The 20304-nt window shown below is 37.8% G+C and overlaps 1 protein-coding gene across 1 annotated transcript; it reads right to left on the bottom strand.

Annotated features, from left to right (window-relative positions):
• Nucleotides 1-224: 224 nt before the first annotated feature.
• On the bottom strand, nucleotides 225-18607 carry LOC593425 (inositol oxygenase). The gene is made up of 7 exons (XM_030992313.1): nucleotides 18480-18607; nucleotides 16870-17034; nucleotides 13037-13126; nucleotides 5750-5842; nucleotides 4649-4786; nucleotides 3406-3746; nucleotides 225-2727 (listed from the first exon to the last, which is right to left on the bottom strand). Exons 1-7 carry the CDS (start codon nucleotides 18480-18482, stop codon nucleotides 2619-2621), a joined length of 939 nt encoding a protein of 312 aa, XP_030848173.1. The 5' UTR covers nucleotides 18483-18607; the 3' UTR covers nucleotides 225-2618.
• Nucleotides 18608-20304: the final 1697 nt, after the last annotated feature.

The following is a 20304-nucleotide window of genomic DNA, read 5'->3' as shown; positions in this document are numbered from 1 at the left end:
TGAGCATAGAAAGATAAGGAAATCAGGGAAGTACTAGCCCCGACACCATGTGTGTTGTCCCATATACATCTTTCTGTGTAAGTGATTGTTACTTTACCAAGACTCTGCCAAATTTATGATGATTTTGATGACTCCAGAACCTTGCATTACACACCATTACTTACATGCTATATAATCAACTTTTCTGATCCATTCCACACCTTTTCTTTCACAATGCAATCGCATTACCATAACTCAAGTTTATCTTTAAGCACAGTATTTTTATACTGAGGTTATCCAAGTTTAGAATTATCATTATGTTAGAAATGGATATTTACACATCTTCCTGAGAAAAATCAGACACATAAATCAAACCACTAACTGACCTGATTATAAACACTTTGGAACCGCCGTTAGCCAAAGTTTGCGGACATCCCAAAAGAAACGCATGTTAATTCTATAAAACATGATTCTATGGGATGTCCAAGAATTCAGACCGTCTTAATGATAGTTTCAATAAACACCTCCAAGCTTTCATATCAGTAAACAAATCGACTCATTTCAATTCCTTCTCATAATCTTAAAAAAAGATTGAACAAGAACAATTCTTGTTCATTATAGTACGGAAAGTTAGTGTAAGTACAATATATACACACTGATAATAATATACTGGTACATGTATGACAGTAAAATAGAATATAAATTGTTTTTTACTATAAAAATATGTGCATGTTGTTGCATTGCAATTTGTCATAAAAGGATGATCATCATCCTGTATTGGAAGAAGTTGTATGCACACACAAAATAGGGAACAGCTAGTGCTATCCATATTAAAACTTCTGTTCCCACACTCTGACAGTCACAGATCATCCAATATGATTATACCAATTCAGCTCCACTTACAAAAAAATGTGGTGACCATTAATTAATTATTTGATTAATAATAACAATAATAACAATACATTTGCCGGCAGGTTGTGCATATTATTACCAACATGAAAAAACCAACATCGGCAGTGGCTAGAAGAAAAACGTATGAGGGGTTACTTTGTTTTGTCAACAGCTGGTTCTAATTATCTAATATTTGTGGTGGTACACAAATATTAGAAATGGTTATATTTATGGATATTTCAGCCGTCTCTGAACCGATTTTGATCAAACAAAGAAGATTTGTCATTTAAATTGTATGTTCTTTCTAATCTCACAAAGAAATTATTTTGTGTAGCACCCTCTGCAACAAACTCAACTATCCCTTTAAGTCAATGGGCAATAGCTTGTCAAGTTTAGAATTCCAGCGACAGGATTTCCTTTCACATGACCGACTGAATTAGAAAATTGCACGATATGTACATTCTCATTACCATTGATGTATACAGTTAACAACTAAATTATTAATGCCCTTACCAAATAATGTAGTTTTTGAAGAATGTTAAAGATTGGTTTGTCCTGATATACATTTCTTAATAATGTGACATATAAAAGTCTAAAAGTATTCAATAAAGGCCCTATAAAGCCAGTCCAACTTTCATTCTTGAGTTATGAAGAAAAAAAACACACATTTACAAGTTGTATGAAAAGTTAACGTGTTAAAAAAGGTGTTAGCTGTATCATGATCATTGCTGTTTTTATAATTTTCATCAACATTCTACACATACCGGTAGATATAAATGTAAGTCACAAAAGAGGGGGACAAGTGAGGGCCAGGGGGTGGAGGGGGAGGTAGAAGAGTAAAATATAAAGGAAAGAAGAAAAAAATCAATAAGGGAGACAACATACAGGTATATAGGTAATGAGATATACATATGGGTACTTTATCAAAGAAGTACCAATAAAATATGAAAGTACACTGTAGATACATAATATAGCTAACAAGGATTTAGAACCATGCTACTAAACACATCATGAAGATAATGATAGAAGGAGAGATAAAGAGGGGAGAGAGTGAGATAGGGACACAACAAGAGAGAGACACAGATAAATAGAGAGAAGAGGGCGGGGGGGGGGGGGGGGTTGACAACACAAGCTGCGAATCTGATTCCCTTGGAATGTAGAAGGAAATAAACAAAGAGTATTAATGTGACACATTCCCTATGATGACTGCTTCTGTTTCAGGTTGAAGGAGAGGTTAACATGGAAATCACATGACAGAGAGAAAGAGAGAAAGAGAGGGGGACAGCAGAAAATCAATACACACTTTTGTCAGAAAGTCAAACAGATGTTGAAGTGTTGACCACAATAAACTCCACAAATCGATGATAGATTCTACCACTTCAACTGTTATGGTGGGTACCTGAGATTTTATATATGTATCCAGTATTGAATATTCAATATCAAGAAGAAGGACAAAAAAAGGTGAAATAAGAGAGACAACTTAAGCCTTGTCACATGCCATGGTAAACCGCTTTTTAAAAACCCGCTGCGGCAAAATTGTACAACTATACATGAATGGCAAGTCAGAGTGTAAAAAAAGAAGCAATCAAAGAGTTGAAGTCTACTCATTGATATGATGATTATCATGACTGTCAACATTCCGTTTTTATCTTGCAACAGTATTTTTAGGCCGTCAATCATGTCAAATGCGGATGGGCCTTTATTTTTTTTATAATGGTATTAGATCACAAAGGAATTTGTGCTAAAATCTACCACTTTAGCTTTCCAGGTAGGTACTTGTCGATGAGGGACTGGTAGTACGGTCGTAAGGCATCAATGTTGGGCACGCTATCTGATTTGGAGTACAGGTCAAATTGGCTGTAAGAAAAGAGAGGGAGGACAAACAAAATACAGTTTGATATAATGAATGAACCTGTATTTAAGCATGGTAGCTCGCATGTTTTTAATGATAGCTGTTAGAAGACTTCAAAGCATGAGAAGTAGAAGGGTAAAGTACTTATCAAGAGCGTTTATTACTGACAAAACACATGTGGAACAGCAGACCAAAAAGGTATTTCTGATGGGTAGTACTAGAGTCCTTTGGCAAGACATCAATCTACATTTGCCATTATCCAACCGGGTGTTTCAATATAGTGTTCCGCTAGAAATATGAATTCCTTGAATGCTGTGAGCATTGAAATTGGTAGCCTAGCTAGAGCTGGGGTAATATTGGAGCGCCTTGAGCACCTTGTGTGTTAGGTATGAGTGCAACAAAATATCAAAAATTATCATTATTATCATCATCATCATCATCGTCATCATTTTTATCATTGATATTATCAATATTATGATTATTCTTTATAATGCCTTAAGAATTCTAGGCGATTTCCAAAACACAAAATACATATTTGGAGAATAGCAACGAGACTCGGAGAGATAGGAAAAGAGATAGGGATAAAAAGATGTAGACTGAGACCCCCCCCCCCCCCCCAAACAAAAAAGAAGAAGAAAGAAAAGATAACAAGCATATGAAAGATGTAGAACTCAATGACTCACTTGAATTCATGGATCCATTTCATCATCTCTTTATCCTTATTGTCCATCAGGAAGGTGTACTCATTACCCCTATGCCACGGGTAGAAAGAGTGAAAGCGCACCATGTAAAGACCCTCATCAGGCAATGTGGTCTTATTCTTCACCAGGACATGATAGAGATACTCATCGTGACCCCATGACATGGTCACTTTGCTAAGGCCACAGTTCTCCTTGTAGATGCCAAGGCGAGTGTTGTAACGGGGGTCATTGAGGTCAGGATTGTCTGTGAAGCTCTTGAGACCGTAGGGAAGACTTAGGGGAGGGTGACATCCGACCACAAATGTGTCACCAACAGTTGAAAACTGGCAAAAGAATTATTAGCTGCATTAGATTTTTATGAATAGTTTCTTTCTCAATGTACAATAAAGAGTTTTAACAGGTATTTCCCCCTCCCCCCCCCCCAAAAAAAACAAAAAAAACAACAATAACATCAACAGCATACAAACAAAATAATTGCTCAGTCTCTTAACTTAATTTTAAGCATATTCATAATATATTTTAATTTTTTTCTTTTTTGGAGATAAGATGACACAAAATGAAATATCCTATTGCATCTCAAATAAATGTTTGCATTACAAGCTGCAAGATACACTTACATGTACAGTGTACAGTAAGTCACATTTGCCCACACAGTGTTGTATACAGGTGTAAAGGCAAAAATTTTGTGGCAGCTCCTTACATACAACAAGTCATAGCAAAAAAATTCCCCAAGAGGGAGTTACAATAAAACCCGAAACTTTTGTGGGCATGAAATGTTCCGCAATATAACTGAACAATGTTAGACTAGACTTAGACATGACACTAAATTTGTGAAATTTGCAAATGTTTCTAATACTGTGAAAGTGGACATCCTTAGGAACTCATGAAAGTTTCTGTTTCTACAGTTAAATCAACATAGTAGTTTAAGTGTCTATGTGTATCTCATCATAATTTGTTGACACCAAATTTTGTTGTGTGCACAGGTCTCTCAGGCAGCTAACCTCACTGTCCCACCAGAAAATACCACAGCTTACCTCCATATTTCAAGGGTGATGGAAATATTATTATGATGAGTATTCCTTATGGCAGTAGGTTCAGGGCACAGTTCACTATACAGTAACTGTTGGTCATAAAAGTGAAGTCCACTATTGCTGATTGACAACACCTTTTATTGGGTAATTAACACCCGAATGGTGTCAAATTCTTGTTCCCATTTTACATGTACCTGTGGTTGTCCATGCATGGCCATAATTTTACCCATGTCATGAATAAGACCAATGAGGTGAAACCAGTCTTCATCAGGATGCTTTTCTCGGATCCTTTCAGCAGTCTGGAAAGCATGGTAGATGTTAGGCAAGTCAGTCTGTAAAAAGGCAAGTGGGAGAAACATTAAAACCAAAGAACTTATTAACAACACATGTATTTTTATTCAATTACAATGAGCCAATTCGTACAATCTGCCCATAGGCAGATCAAAAAGGTAATGTGCACCAAACTTGTAAAACCCATCAAGATTAATACTGGATTGAAGCTCATAACAGTTATGTAATCATAATTCATATATTCACTGATGGGACATGAAGTTTTCTGATACACAGGAGAAACTATTTTTCTCAAGAGGGCAAATAAAAGGCATTTATTAAGCACCTCCATCACTTTGGCGGTGATTATTCTAAAATGCACAAAGTGAGACATCTATATGTGTAAAAGATCTGTGAATATTAGAGGGTCATTTGTACCAAATCTAACTACGAACTGGTCTATTAAACATATGTGGCAAAATATATGTATTGTCTGTTTGGAGCTGGAAGGGTTCATTCATATGCTCTAATATTCTGGCTCCAAACAGACAATATTTCTTCACAGGTGTCCATCCCAAGAACTACAGCCAAACCTGCCTTAGTGGCCACCTATCTATAAAGGCCACCTGTCTGTAGTGGTAACCCACATTGCCTCCCTCTTCAAGGAAATGTGTGTTGAAGAACCTGTCTCTAAAGGTCACCTGTTTTACAGTGGCCACTTTTTTACATATGTCCTTTGGCAAGACATTGATCTACATTTGCCACACTCCACCCAGGTGAAGTAAATGGGTACCTGGTAGGAATTTATTCCTTGAAACGCAGCGCGCGTAACAGCTGCACTGCTAAAGCCAGGGTAATTATGCTGCATTATTGTAGAGCGCTTAGAGACTTCTGACAAAGTAAGTGTTAGGCGCTATATAAGCACTGTAATTATTATTTATTTTTCTGTTTCCCTTAGATCGCCTTAATAGACAGGTTTGACTGCATTCTTTTATCCAACCAGTGTGTTGATTTTGTATGCTTACATCAGGATCTGATTCATCAATGAGATTGTTAAGAAGATCAAGAGCCTCCATGACAGTCATCTCACCCAAGGTGAAGCTTAGCCATTTCTCATGCTGTAATAAAAAATAAAGATATCTAGAAATCATATCATACCATATCATACCACTCTTATTCCAAGCTTCTTGGGAGATTCTATGGAAAGAATCTTGATGTAAGTTGAAGTATTCAAAGATATATGCTGTACAAATAAAAATAATAATAAATAATAATATTTATAATGCGCACATATCCACCCCAAGAGAGGATTTCAATAACCGAGTTTATAAGAAAATTATTCTTATTACCTGGAATTGGGTGGTAAGAGTGGATAAGTATTAAAGAAAAACAAAGTCCCTTCAAATTTCCTTTACATTACATGTAGGTCTACAAGTTTATTACTCATGAATTTGGAGTTGTGATCATTTGCCTCATAATAAAATAATCAATCAGAACTACATTTTCACAATGAAGCTTGTTTTAATCAAGTAAACCAGATTCTATCCTCTCCATGTACCCCATGTACCTTACACTACTACTACTACTATGTTGACAGGACATGTGTCACAATTTCCAACCCTACATGTACCCTAATGCAAACATCAACCATGCATGGTAACGCAGCTGAATCAATGCGAGTAAGGACAAACATAATAGAAATGTTAATAATCAATAATGGCATTGACACTAGCCTCCAAAACTACAAATTGGAATTGGAATTATGGAAGGTGTTGTAGATTTCAAGTAGATTTGAAATCAATATACTGTACATGGAGGTCTCTATGATTGGAGTACCTGTACAATGCCTGAAACTAGTACTGAGCTGCATGAGTACCATAAGTATCATGAGTAGCAACTTCACCGTAATCATCAAAAGGTCAATTTATTTATTTGTTTGTATGTTTGTTCGCTCGCTCACTCACTTAAGCCCCGTCTTAATAGAAATTTTTCGATCTCACCCGAGCAACATGTGGATGAGAAACAGTGGGGGGTCTGATCGTAAAACACGAGGTGAGCTTTTGGACACCGTCTTAATCAGCCATCCGCAAAAACCTCACCCAGCGATCAGCTGGCGCGCGCTGTATACATGTATACATTTTTTTCACGGCGATGACGTAATTTACCCCGGTAAATGTCACCCAGGTAAATATCACCCTGGCTCGTCTAGGGTGAGATTTACCTCGATATTGTCCGGACGTTGCCCCGATTGACGCGTCTTAATTGGAAGAGGGTAAATGTCGTCCGGACAACGTCTGCACGTCACCGCGACTTTATTTTCCAATTGGGCCAGGGTTTCACTCACTCACCCACTCACCCACTCACCCACCCGCCCACCTACTCACTCACTCACTCACTCACCCAGCCAGCCAACCAGCCACCCACCCACCCACCCATCCACCTACTCACTCATCTACCCACCCACCCACCCACCCACCCACCTAACCACCCACCTACTCACTCACTCATCCACCCACCCATCCACCCACCCATCCACCCACCCACCCACCAACTCACTCTCACTCACCTACTCACTCACCAACCCACTCACTAACCCACACACCCACCCACTCACCCACCCAGTCACTCACTCGCTCACCCACTCACTATTAATCTATAATCTATCACTTACTATCTATCTATCTATTCATCTATTTATTTTTGCATTCATTTTTGCATTTATTTATAATTTATTCATTTATTTTATTTATTTATGTTTCATATTATTTGTGAGCAAGCTAGTCACAAAGAAGTTAAGTGTCAAGACCTAGTTGTATAAATAATTAAATATTCCACTTCACACATTAGTGTTTACTTGATACATATGTCTGCTTCTCTGATCTTTCTGCTTTTTTTTAGAGTAGTTTTCCGTTAAAGTAGATATTCATTGATTTCAAAAACTAACTTTATGTTCATTATTGCAAAGTTGAAACTTTGATTCAACAAGGTTATCAAAATTCAATGCTTGGAAACATTCGAAGTAATGATTATTATAAATTACGAAACGCTTAAATACAGCCCCGGCATAGCACCTGAAGAGCTCTCCGAACGCTGCTGAGTTGTGTGAGATCACAGTATGGACATGATTTGCACAAGCAGACGATGTCCCATGACGTCTCACTCATTTTCAGTGCCTGTGTTTTCATGTTCTCTTGAGTTCTTTCTCTTACTTCACTACCGTCAGGCTAAATGTATAATCTATTGCCTCACTCTAAACCCCGCGCATGTTTTTATTCTGATGACAAATGCAGTGATACAAAAATAAAGGAATCTGTCGCTTGTAAACAAAATAAGACGCCATTGTATATTGAGCTGCACACACCGCGGCATGTTCGGTGTTTCAAGAGGGCACAAATGCCGTCATTAATATCATTCCGGGGGGGTTTTAACTTGAAAGTCTGGTTTTTTTGGTTGTTAATTAACCCCTATCCTGTGTATTTACAAGCAAAAGATTTTAGTTATCAGAATCGGGTCATATCCCCTTTTGAGTGGTTTGGCATGTCATTGCATTTATATACACTAAACTCATTATAATTTGACAAATAATAGCTTTGCAATTATGTTCATTCTTTATGGGATGTCGTCTGTTTGGGCAGTATTGGTCCATATAGTGACGTCATTAAAACATCGTTAATTTTCCGGCGAATCTCTTGTATATCCCAGCTGCTATGGAGGTGGTTGTATTTGTATTTTTATAAATCACCCGATATGTAGTTGACTTGTACGATGGCCATCTGTTAGCTTACCAGTTTCTAGTGATACATTACTTGACACATTTGTGATTTTCTTTGAATTTCACCTTTAAGGTGAAAGGAACTTTAAAAAGCCCTCAACGGTCTTGGCTAATAGAAATGTACATGTACCTTAAAGTGACCTGACCTCATTATTGCAAGTAGTTCAAAACAGCTCATCCATACTGGTTTGTACATTTTTTAAAGGCCACAAGTACATGTATACATAGGTCTAAGGCCAATTAAAATTTAGTTTCTCATCAAGATATTTTGAAAATGAATAAGGGGTCTCAAGTTATTTGACATTTTTCTGCACATAGAGATGCTATTCGGTCAAATTCATAACATTTTGTAAATTCAAATAAAAATTTGTAGATACCGTGGTACACTACAGGGGCCTGAAACAAGGAGAATAGCATATATAACAATCAGGGCTCAAATTAATTTTTTGTCCACGGGGGCTCTTCCCCCGAAATAAGAGAGCCCCCGTGAGCCTTTTCACGGGGGCTCTTTTATTACTGATGGGGGCTCTTTTTTATACAAATATCCATTGAATTGGTACCTATGATACTCCTCAATTATTTGCTATTTCATCATTATCATTTCAATCAGCATTTTCCCTCTTACAAATTTACAAGCTACATAGCTGTTACTGCCCTGTGTATATAATATAAACGCATACAACACTGATCTTTATGATGTCTTTAACGTGACATATCTTCTTCTCCCCTTGCAAACGAAAAAGAAAACATGGTCATTAAAAGGGATTAAGCGACAAATAATGATTGCGATTCAAATTGATGCGAATATTTGTTTGAATAAGCACTGCTATTCACCCGAATCTTCTTTGTAAAAACAACTTTTACAAATCTCAGCCATGCTTACTGAGTTGAGACGTTCCATTCAATTTAAAATACCCATTACATAATACACTTCTCCTAATCTCAAAGTGATCTTACAGCACAGTGGCAGAATTGCATGGCTGAGATTTGTAAAAGTCGTTTTTACAAAGAAGATTCTAGTGAAAAGCATTGCTTATTCAAAAAAAATCCTTGCATCAATTTGAATCACAATGATTATTTTTCGCAGGGTCCTTTTATTAAATAACCTTGTTTTCTGTTTTGTTTGCAGAGGGAGAAGAAGCTATGTCACGTTAAGAAATCATAAAGATCAGTTGTATTATGCGTATATACATATGATACCAGAACAAATGTTGATTATCAGAATGTCATTTTGGAATACCTCTATACAAATACCACATTGTCTTTAGCCCGTATCAGTATTAGTATGATCCAATATAAAGCTTTTATTCTTTATTTAATTCAGTATAATGCTTTTCCTCAAAAATAGTTTTGCTATTTTTTTAAGGTTGAGACGCTAAGAAATGGTTTCAAATGTACATTACACGAACCCTGAACCATTGCAAAAGGATGGTGGTTCTCTCTCTCTCTCTCTCTTTATTTTAATCATGCATTATCAACTACATATAAAGCAGCAACCAAAAACTTAGGGTTATCTGAGATAGGTGAAAGTAAGAGTTTAAAAAAAGTCATGCTAAAACGGCGCTTCACTTCCCCCTGCCTTCTGAAAAAAATAAAATAGATTAGTAGCCTCCTCTCCAGAATCCCCCTCCCCCCCCCCCCACGCTTTAATATCACATTTTCACTTGGCAAAAGGGGGGGGGGTGGGAGGAGGGGGTTAAACCCCTACCCCCCCCCCCCCCCCCCCCCCCGCCGTAGATATGCCCATGTTACCATATCATTCCACGCAGGGGCGGCGATCCCAGGGGGACGGGGGGGACACGTCCCCCCCTCCTCAATTTTTTTAGGGGGGGGGGAAATTTGAAAAAGTGCAAAACAAATTGTATAGCATATACTGAATAATGACTGCAACACACTTTTAGGCTCTGGAAGGCCCAAGAGTGCAGCGTTTAGACAATAAAATTGCAAAAAAAATCTCGCTTGGTCGCTACGCTCCCTCGCATAACATCCTCGTAAAAAAAAAAATCGCATTTCGTCCACCCCGGTCATTAACAGAAATCGCCGCCCCTGATTTCACGACATTTTGGTCTTCCTCTTCTCCACAAAAGGGACTTTTAGATTTGCGTGGACGTGGACGTGTTACGTCCTTTTAAGGCACTAGCTGGCAATCACATGTGACATCCTTTTAAGCACTGGCAGTGCCTTAAAAGGAGGTCACACGTTGCAGTCCACGTTCTCATCGTGCAAATCTAAAAGTCCCTAATATTGATTTACTGGTCGAGGTTCATTATTTGCTGACAACGAAAAACTTCTCCAGGCCATGACCATGTTTCTGCCCTTGCCCGATCGCCTCCAGCTCCAGCAGACATGGCGCGGCAGCGTGCACACGCACCGCTACTAACGGCGCAGTAGGCCTATAACCACTGCTGACGGCAGCACTGCACTGCGAGCTGAATCGGTAATAATAGGCCTACTCATAAAACGAGAAATCTTGCACACTAATCTTAGTTCCATTTCATTGGTTTAAGGTTTGAAAATTGAAACTCAATATTGTGTTAAAGTTATAACAGAAAAGATTATCTTTATTTTATAATTCCACCGGGGTGATTTTTAATTTTGCAATCGCCCCCGTGAGCAACCTGACGGGGGCGATTTTGTAGCTTACGGGGGCGAATCGCCCACCGCCCCTGTGTATTTTGAGCGCTGATAACAATCATGTTTTTGTTGACTCCAAGTCCTCGTTCAAATTCTTTTTTATTCCCTTTCAACAACAAAAAACAAATACCAAATAACTAAGTACGGGTGGGCTGAAAAGGGGAAGGGGGTGGGATGAGAACCTAGAAATTAATTCCTTTACATTTAACACTCAATAGTGAACAAAAAAAACATTGTTTTACTCAATATGTACCTCAAATGGGCACTTATACTTTGTATACTTTGTGAGCTAGCTGAAGATATTTCTAATTTAATCGAACTTTAGCCTTTCCCTATTATAGTTCCCTCTGATTCTACAGCAAGTTCAGCTTCCTATATTTTGGGGAAATAATTTGCATACAACAGGGCAAGTCAAACTCAAAGGGATTTAGCCATTTGATGTCACATATACATGTATGTTTAATACAGACTATTGTGTAGTTCTGCATATATACATGTCACTATGAACATGACTGACAAAAAGAAAGCGGACAAAATATACAGTTCATCAGGTAGACAAAGGATCATCCCTTCACTGCTACTATGTACAAATGTGTAGAACAGGTGTCACATGCATATTCACCTTTTTACATAATAGCAGTGAAGGGATGTTCCTTTGTCTACCTGAGGAACTGTATATTTTGTCCGCTTTCTTTGTCGTCATGTTCAGTGTGTACATGTATGTACCTATTTAACTTCACATTTGGTCTCATCTAATTATCTCTCTGTAGTGCTAACTTCAGATATATAAACTAAATTCTAAGAGGGATGTGTTCCTTGTTCAGTAACACAGTGGAAATATTAGCTTAGAACTGCCTAGATGTGATCATGCACTGCCCTTTAGTATATAATGAATAAAGCACTGATGGCCTTGACCTAAACTAAACGTATTCTAGGATAACGATTGAGTTCTGGTCATGTGATTTCATTGTGAAAAAAAAACTGTCTGGAACTTGAAGTGATAGGATAAGGCTAATCACGTAGCACAGGTGTATATACATGTACCGGTATATATAAACTGTGAGGTCTGGAGTCATCAAAATGATAAGAAATTGGCCCAGTCTTGATAAATGTCACATGCACATGGTACTACACAAACATGTTGCAGAAAGTGTAGTCCACAAACCATTAAATGTTACTATCACATCTTGAATATGAGAGCATTTGGAAGCTAGCCATCCTTTTCAGAGAACACCTTCATCCACAGTATAAAGAATGCTAAAACTCACAAATTATTATTCACCTTTCCCAGAACTCGATCAACCTTCCTTTTAAAGCTTATCTGCCGTAGTTTATAGGAGGGATTAGACTGCCCTGCAAGGTCACTGGACAGGTGGTTATCTCATCAACTCAGCTCTCAGTTAACATAAGAAAAAGAGGATCATGGGGGACCAATGGTCACCGATTAGGCATTGTTTGTTATATAGAGGGCGCAAGTAGCTACAAGTAGTGCAGTGGGCCTTTAAATACTGCCTATAGAGGCAGTATCTCTGCATACTGAAGTGTATTCCAATATGCAGAGACCATCCTTTCATTCTGATCAACAATACCAGCTAGTGTTAACTCACTGAATGGATAATAGTAAATCAAACTGAAACCTAAGTGAAAACATGCAAGTTCTATATTCAGTGCAGTTGCCATTCATTTAAACACAACAACAACAAAACATGGTGGTTTATTTGCAGCCCTTTACCCCACCATACCTAGACAAGCCTTTAAAGAGTTATCATCAGTACACATGTATCAAGCAGATTCCATCTTGAATTGTGAAACATTTGATGTGCTGCCCAATGATCAAGTTGGTGAATTAAAAAAGTTGTGTGTGACCAACATTCTTTTATTATAGAAAACCTTAAAAGATACCCACCTGTTTCATCACGTAGTCGTATGTTTGGTTGGTATGCATGAGATAGTATGTCTTCTTAACTTGAGCCATAGTTGCATCAGTGTCATCATCCTGTCAATGTATAAATCACACAAATCAAGTATCAAATTCATGTTGCCTACGATGCCTAAGTAAGATTACTTGCGCTGGAATATATAGAAGGTTCCATGTCAGGTCGCCTAATGTCAGCCCGCCCCCTTACAAAGTCACCCTCAATTGGTCATGTCGCCCCCGATTTTTTTTTTTTTGGCGATTTTGGGATTCTTGGTCAGCTCGTCCCAACTTTTGGGGTCATTTCGCCCTCTAATTTGTTGTTTTAATTTGATGTCTTTTACAACTTCAAAGTTTTTTTAGTTCCTAGCACTAGGGTCCGTGTTACCTTAACTCTAACCCTAACCCTAACCCTAGGACACCAGGCCCCACGTACGTTACTCTAAAGGACACCGGGCCCGTCTACCCTAGGACACCAAGGTCCGTGTTACCCTAACTCTAAACCTAACCCTAACTCTAAATTAGTCTAAGGTAGTCTATATGGGTAAAACTAGTATATCACTCTGAGTCATATCAATATTTTTGTCAAATTGGTTGGGGGGTACATATGGAACTCTTAAATTCAATTCAATTTTATTGGTCCAGAAGGAAATTTGTTGCGTCTTAATGCATTATATTCACGGAGAGGGGCGACTGTGTGTAGGAGGCGACCCAACCACACAATTTGGGGGTGACGATACGTAAGGAGGCGACTGCGTACAGGAGGCGACCTGCTTGGGGGCGACCTGACCAGACATATAGAAAAAAGTCTTCAAAGGGTTAAAGTAGATATTCATTGATTTTAAAAACTAACTTTATTTTCATTATTGCAAAGTTGAAACTTTGATTCGACAAGGTTATTAAAATTCAATGCTTGGAAAAATCCAAAGTAATGATTATTATAAATTACAAAACACTTAAATACAGCCCCGGCATAGCAACTGGAGAGCTCTCCGAATGCTGCTGAGATGTGTGAGATCACAGTATGGACATGATTTGCACAAGCAGACGCTGTCCCATGACTTCTTACACATTTTCAGTGCCTGTGTTTTCATCTTCTCTTGAGTTCTTTCTCTTACTTCACTACCATCAGGCTAAATGTATAATATATTGCCTCACTCTAAACCCGCGCATGGTTTTATTTTGATGACAAATGCAGCAATACAAAAATAAAGGAATCTTCTGCTTGTAAACAAAATAAGACGCCATTGTATATTCAGCTGCACACACCGCGGTATGTTCGGGGTGTTTCAAGAGGGAACAAATGCCGTCCTTAAAATCATTCTGAGGGGTTTTCAATTTGAAAGTCTGGTTTCTTTGATTGTTAATTAACCCCTATCCTGTGTATTTACAAGAAAAAGATTTTAGTTATCAGAATCGAGTCATACCCCCTTTTGAATAAATTGATATGCCATTAAATTTATATACATTAAACTCATTATAATTTGACAAATAATAGCTTTGCAATTATGTTCATTCTTTATGGGATGTCGTCTGTTTGGGCAGTAATGGTCCATATAGTGACGTCATTAAAACATCATTATTTTTCCGGCGAATCTCTCGTATATCCCAGCTGCTATGGAGGTGGTTGTATTTGTATTTTGTATAAATCACCCGATATGTAGTTGACCTAAACCTTGTACGATGGCCATCTGTTAGCCCACCAGTTTCTAGTGATACATTAGTTGACATATTTGTGATTTTCTTTGAATTTCACCTTTAAGGCACGTTTAACATGTAATTGCACAGTTGTGAACTATAATGAATAGAAATTGATAATTCACTTCATGTAAATTATACATTTTCTCTCACATTGCAGAGACTTTAAAATCTTAAAATTCACAGCTGATTTAGATAAAGAGGTTAAACAATACTTGTCTATATCACAACTGGTCCTTATATGGTATTATGGAGCAAAAAGCCTTGTTATCCCTCTTGTTTGAAATTATTAAGGTAATATAATTTAATAAAATAAAAAATGGTCTCCAATTCAACCATGTTGTCTCATCTTTAAGTGCTTGAAAGGAATTCCTAGTTATACTTTCAACTGACAATTATATGCCTAATTTTATTTTTATTGACTTGTATGACAACTTTAAGCTTAAATTTCATGTACTGTACATAAGTCTGATTGTTTTCTCTCTTTTAATAAGTATATAGCAAACTTATAAAAACAGCATTCAGATTTCTTAAAAACTGGTACAGAAAGGTATAAATTACTTGAAAGTTTAAAGTAACATCTCAAGGCTCTATAACAAACAAACCTACATGTGCATGTACAGTGTAGTAGATGTTTATAACTTGACTGGAACACAAAGAAAATGGATCCTTGAGTATTAAAGATATTTTACATTTCTCTTCATCTTATCCACCCAGGAGTTCAATGGGTAACTTGAAGGTTAACCTGGGAGGATACAATGCCTCCATCTTCACAGATAGGCCATTGAATATTCCAAACATGCATGCTTCTCAGTCAGAGGAGTGATGGTGCACTGTAATGTGCAGAATTGTAATAGACCAGTTCGGAGATAAGTCATACATGTATGTACAAAATGACCCCCAATAAACCAAAAACTTTCAAACATGGAGAAGTCCCATTTTATGTGTCTTACATTACTGCCAAGTGATGGAGGTGCTTCATGAAAGCACTTCCTCTGTGTACCATAGAAATGACCATCATCTGCCCATGCCCTTCTTCTTCTTCTTCTTCTGTTTTGGCTTATTAATGGCGATTAGCCCAGATGGTATCTCTGAAAGGGCTAATTTAATCCAGTGACCGAATAATACCTGAAGCACTTTTATGATCTACATGTATCAGTATCAGTTACTTAACTAGTAGAAAGGTGCTATGTAATAAAAGAGCTATTGTTAACAATAATAACAATGAACAATTTGTGGCCGTACATTTCTATGAAAAGTATAAAGTGCACTACCTCATAAATTTCTTTAAAAAATGAGTGAATGAGTATACACAAGCATCGCCAGCCAGAAGTGCAGGATGAAATTGAATATTTTTTTGTGTGTATAATATTAAAATAAAAATGATGTAAATGAATTACAGCATCTAATGTAGATACCAGTCTTCTATTGGCAATTCACAATAAACCAACATTTATGAATACCTACACTTTAGATCAATTTTTTTTTAATTGCTCAGAAGCAAAGGGTGTCTACACAGCATCATACGCGAAAAGACTAAAATACTAGACGTACATGTACATATGCTCCAGTGCTCATGGCTTTATTTCATCAAAGATACATGTAGCTATTAAGTTACAACTAATACAAGATTTAAAGGTTTAAGTCCTTCAAGGAAAGGATAAGTATTTTGTCCAGAGTTGATCTCAGGACTTTGGTTTGTTTTCAAAATAGTACATCTAGCAATTGTTGCAGGAGCAAGTGTTATAGGTCTATATATATTTTTCCTTTTTTGCATGCATGATTGCTGGCTGGGATTTTTACATACAAACTCTCTTGCCTGGCATGGCATAGCAATGTACATGTAGATGTAGATCGAGTTCTACAATAGCAGAGCTACCAAGTATCACGCATTAGGCGTGACATCACGCATTTCGAGAGTCTGAAAATGCTCTTACGCACAACGCGCGCCCTAGATTTTGAAAAAAACGCTATACCTTATACCCTCGCACGCGTGCTCGCGCGCCGAATCATGAAAATGTCACGCATTGCCGATCTTTGAACTTGGCGTCTCTGCAATAGTCAATGTGTCTGTTGCATGTTGTTCCCTGGACATGAGCTTATATTATGCCTTACAACTAACTTACATCAAATCTTCGGAATTCATCCTCTTCTTTACCAGGCGTGAAGTCCAGATCTGGTGATAGGTCAGTCAAGCCCAGGAATTTCTTCTCCTCGTCTGAGATGTCAGGGCGATAGACCAGAGATGGGTCCATTATTAGGACCTGGTCCACCTTGTTATCCTTGTTCTCCTGTTTTATGAAAAGAAAGGGAAAAAAACAGGAACAACATTGAATTATAAGACAGTTCCAGAGCTGAGCTGAGACAGTCTGATTCATCAATCCTACAACTACACATTCCAATTTTTGTTTTTACCCTTGGCCTTATCATCACAAATAGATCTAGAGTAGAGTCTCCGGTTTGCGGCATCGCCCGGGTTGCGGCCAGGGGTATTTGTTTTAAAAGTAAAATGAATATGACTCGATAATAATCATTGAAACCTACCGTGGGTTCCACGGTAAGTTCTGCTTTGCCGAAAACGTCCGTAGCAGGTGCTCCTGTCGGTACGGAGTATCCGTCAGCGATGTCGGAAATCTACGGCACCAGTCGCCGATGAAAATTCCAGCAGGTGCTAACTTTTAAGTTAAGAGATCGAGGCATGACTAGATCAATATTGTAGCTCTATTTGTCCGATATTTGTCCGACTGGAGGTGAAATTTGATGTTTTTGTGGAAGTATGATGGCTGTGGTCTGTCTCCTATCGCAGATATTTTGATTGTGCCACCGCATGGCCAGTTGCATGGGGTGGCCGCAAACCGGCACGTAACGTGTTTTTTCTGGTTTGCAGCGGGGGGTGTTAATACACACATAACATGCGGGATCGTGTATGATGGTATGTGTGCTGATGTGTGTACCCGCTATGACCCGATAATTTCTAGTAGTACTTACCCCCGGATGGGATGATCCATTCGAGGAAAAGGTGAAATTGTTTAAAATTTGACAAATTTACCGTAGCAACAGATAAACATGAGAATTTGGGTTACCCGTAGTAATTTGGTACATGCTTTCATCGTGACGTAGCGCATAAAGCTTTGTGACGTACGCGTGCCGCAAACCGGTAATGCGTGCCCGCAAACCGGGGAACTCAAAGCATTTTGAAACGTGGTCAATGCTGACCACGCTGTGGGTCAGTTAGGTTATTTGTGACTTCTATTTAATAAGTAAGTATATGGACTCTTTATTGAGGGTATTGAAGTATTCTGTGAGTATTCCAATAAAAATAGAATCGGCAGTTCCCGCCGATCGGCCGCAGACCGGAGCCACTACTCTAGAACAGTATATTTGCAGTGGTGTATTGATGAACTATGGGAGGGCATTACAAGACATTGTCTTACTAAGGAGCTGAGAAAGGTCAATACAGCTATAGTCTACAGGTGAGTAGACTATATAGCCTAGGCCTAGATGTTCTGATAGAATTTCCTGAGTGAAGCACCGGACAGCGGACAACAGGCCGACGACGCTGCCTTGTTGGGCGGCGCACACAGCGCTCACCCAGGCCATGGGCCATTCGCATCGATTTCGTCATCATGTTCGCAACATTGCCATTGAAATTCACATCCTCCTTCGAGTAGTTCTATTTTTGGAAAAGGAATCACGATTATTATACTATGAAGTATGAAATTAATTCTTAACTCACCATCCTGACCGCGATAAAATAGCCTACAGTTACAAATTTCCCCGTCTAGCTGTTCGATCTGACGAAAGGGAGATTGCTGTTTGTCAACAGTGCAGTACGGTACGGTAGCTGTAACAAGCTAGCTGCGGATATTCTCATTACCATACAAAGAAAAGGAAAAAGGTCTCTTAGTCTTAACTCCCACCCTTTTCACAAATATGTGTCTAATATATTATATTTTAATATCCAATCTCGTATTGAAAAAACTCAAAAATACTACTTGATAAGTATTTTTATTTGAAAAAGACAGTTTGTCGATAAGAAAGTCCTTTAGATTTGTCAGTTATAAAACTTACCGAATACACAATAATAAAAAGGTCTTAATGTCTAATACTAGCAATTTAGCAGTTTGTAAACAATGAGCATTTAATATGCTCCCTAGGCCCTGTCACGTACCATAAGCTATAAGGGGTGGAGAGGGGGTGTGGCCAAAGTGTGGCGGTGCGGTGTGACAATACCAGGGATATGTGAGTTAAACTCACATATCCCTGGTAATACATTTACAATCAATATATTCACAATCTGTAGATTTGACCATTAAGTCATCCGTGATTCCTTTCATCCATCATATGTCACTGGATTGTTCATGTAATCATTTGTTCATCCAATCATTGATATAATCATTCATCCATTCATCATATTCAATCAACATTCCTGTTTATCTTGAATGTGGTGTTCCGCAGGGTTCCATCCTGGGCCTATTATTATTTCTTATTTATATCAATGATATTTATAATGTATCTAAAACTTTAAATTACACTTTATTTGCAGATGATACAGGTGTTTTCTTATCTCATCACACTCTTTAACAGAAACTTAATTTGGAGCTGCCAAAGTTGACTTTATGGTTTCTCTCTCTCAATGTGCTTATAACAAATTATATTCATTTTAGAGGTAGAAAATCTGATGACAACCTTGCTCTAAATATTAAACTAGATGATATTTCTATAGAGAGAAAGACATGTCCAAAGCTCCTTAATGGTGTCTAAATCAATGAAAAACTTGACTGGAGCGACCATGTAAAACACATTGTTACACCAATCTCCAGAAATATTGGCGTACTATTTAGAATAAAATGTTTTGTTTCTGATACGGTATGCTATATAATAGTCTAATTTTACCACATATCTCCTATTGTAATATTTTGTGGGCAACATCCAAGTGTGTGACTAATAATATTCTTCTGCTGCAAAAGAAAGCTGTACGCTAGCATGTACCCGAGCTGGTTATTGTGACCAGGCTACCCCGCATCATTAACCTTTAAACATTTCAGTTTAACAAATAGTGGCCACTATTTGTTAAACTGAAATGTTTAAAGGTTAATGATATTAACTTCCTCCAAATTGCCATATTTATGCTCCATTTCAATATAAAATTGTTACCTACTTCATTATCTTCAATATTTTAACCTAATAACATAGTTCACTCGTATTCAACAAGACAGTCATTGAATTGACATGTGGTCATTCCTCACACTACATTAGCCCAGAAATCAATCAGACATAGGGGTCCAGATGTATGGAGTTCTCTACCTAACAATATTTGATATATAAAATCACTAAACTCTTTTAAAAGAGCACTCAAATGTATTATCAATTCACAGATATAAGATATTACCTATATATCAGTTCTCATTATACCGTGTGAGTCAGAAAAAAGTTAACACCTAGAAAATTGCAAAAATCAACTTGCGCCAAAGTGATGCCTACAGTATTATGTTGGGATTAGCGGAGTGAGAGAATGGATTGAATGTATCAAATGAAATGCATTGCATAAGTTTTTTTGC

This window comes from Strongylocentrotus purpuratus, unplaced genomic scaffold, assembly GCF_000002235.5.
Source record: "Strongylocentrotus purpuratus isolate Spur 01 unplaced genomic scaffold, Spur_5.0 spur5_scaffold_2, whole genome shotgun sequence".
In the NCBI taxonomy this organism is placed as follows: domain Eukaryota; kingdom Metazoa; phylum Echinodermata; class Echinoidea; order Camarodonta; family Strongylocentrotidae; genus Strongylocentrotus; species Strongylocentrotus purpuratus.
Note: the sequence above shows the minus strand (reverse complement) of the source record. Positions and strands in the feature narration are given on the sequence as shown.

Coding starts and splice junctions, on each gene's coding strand:
- LOC593425 (XM_030992313.1), bottom strand. Junction 13,127..16,869: donor ATGAATTCCGAAGATTTGAT/GTAAGTTAGTTG, acceptor ATACATTGACAG/GATGATGACACTGATGCAAC. Junction 3,747..4,648: donor CCATGCATGGACAACCACAG/GTACATGTAAAA, acceptor TTCTTTTGCCAG/TTTTCAACTGTTGGTGACAC.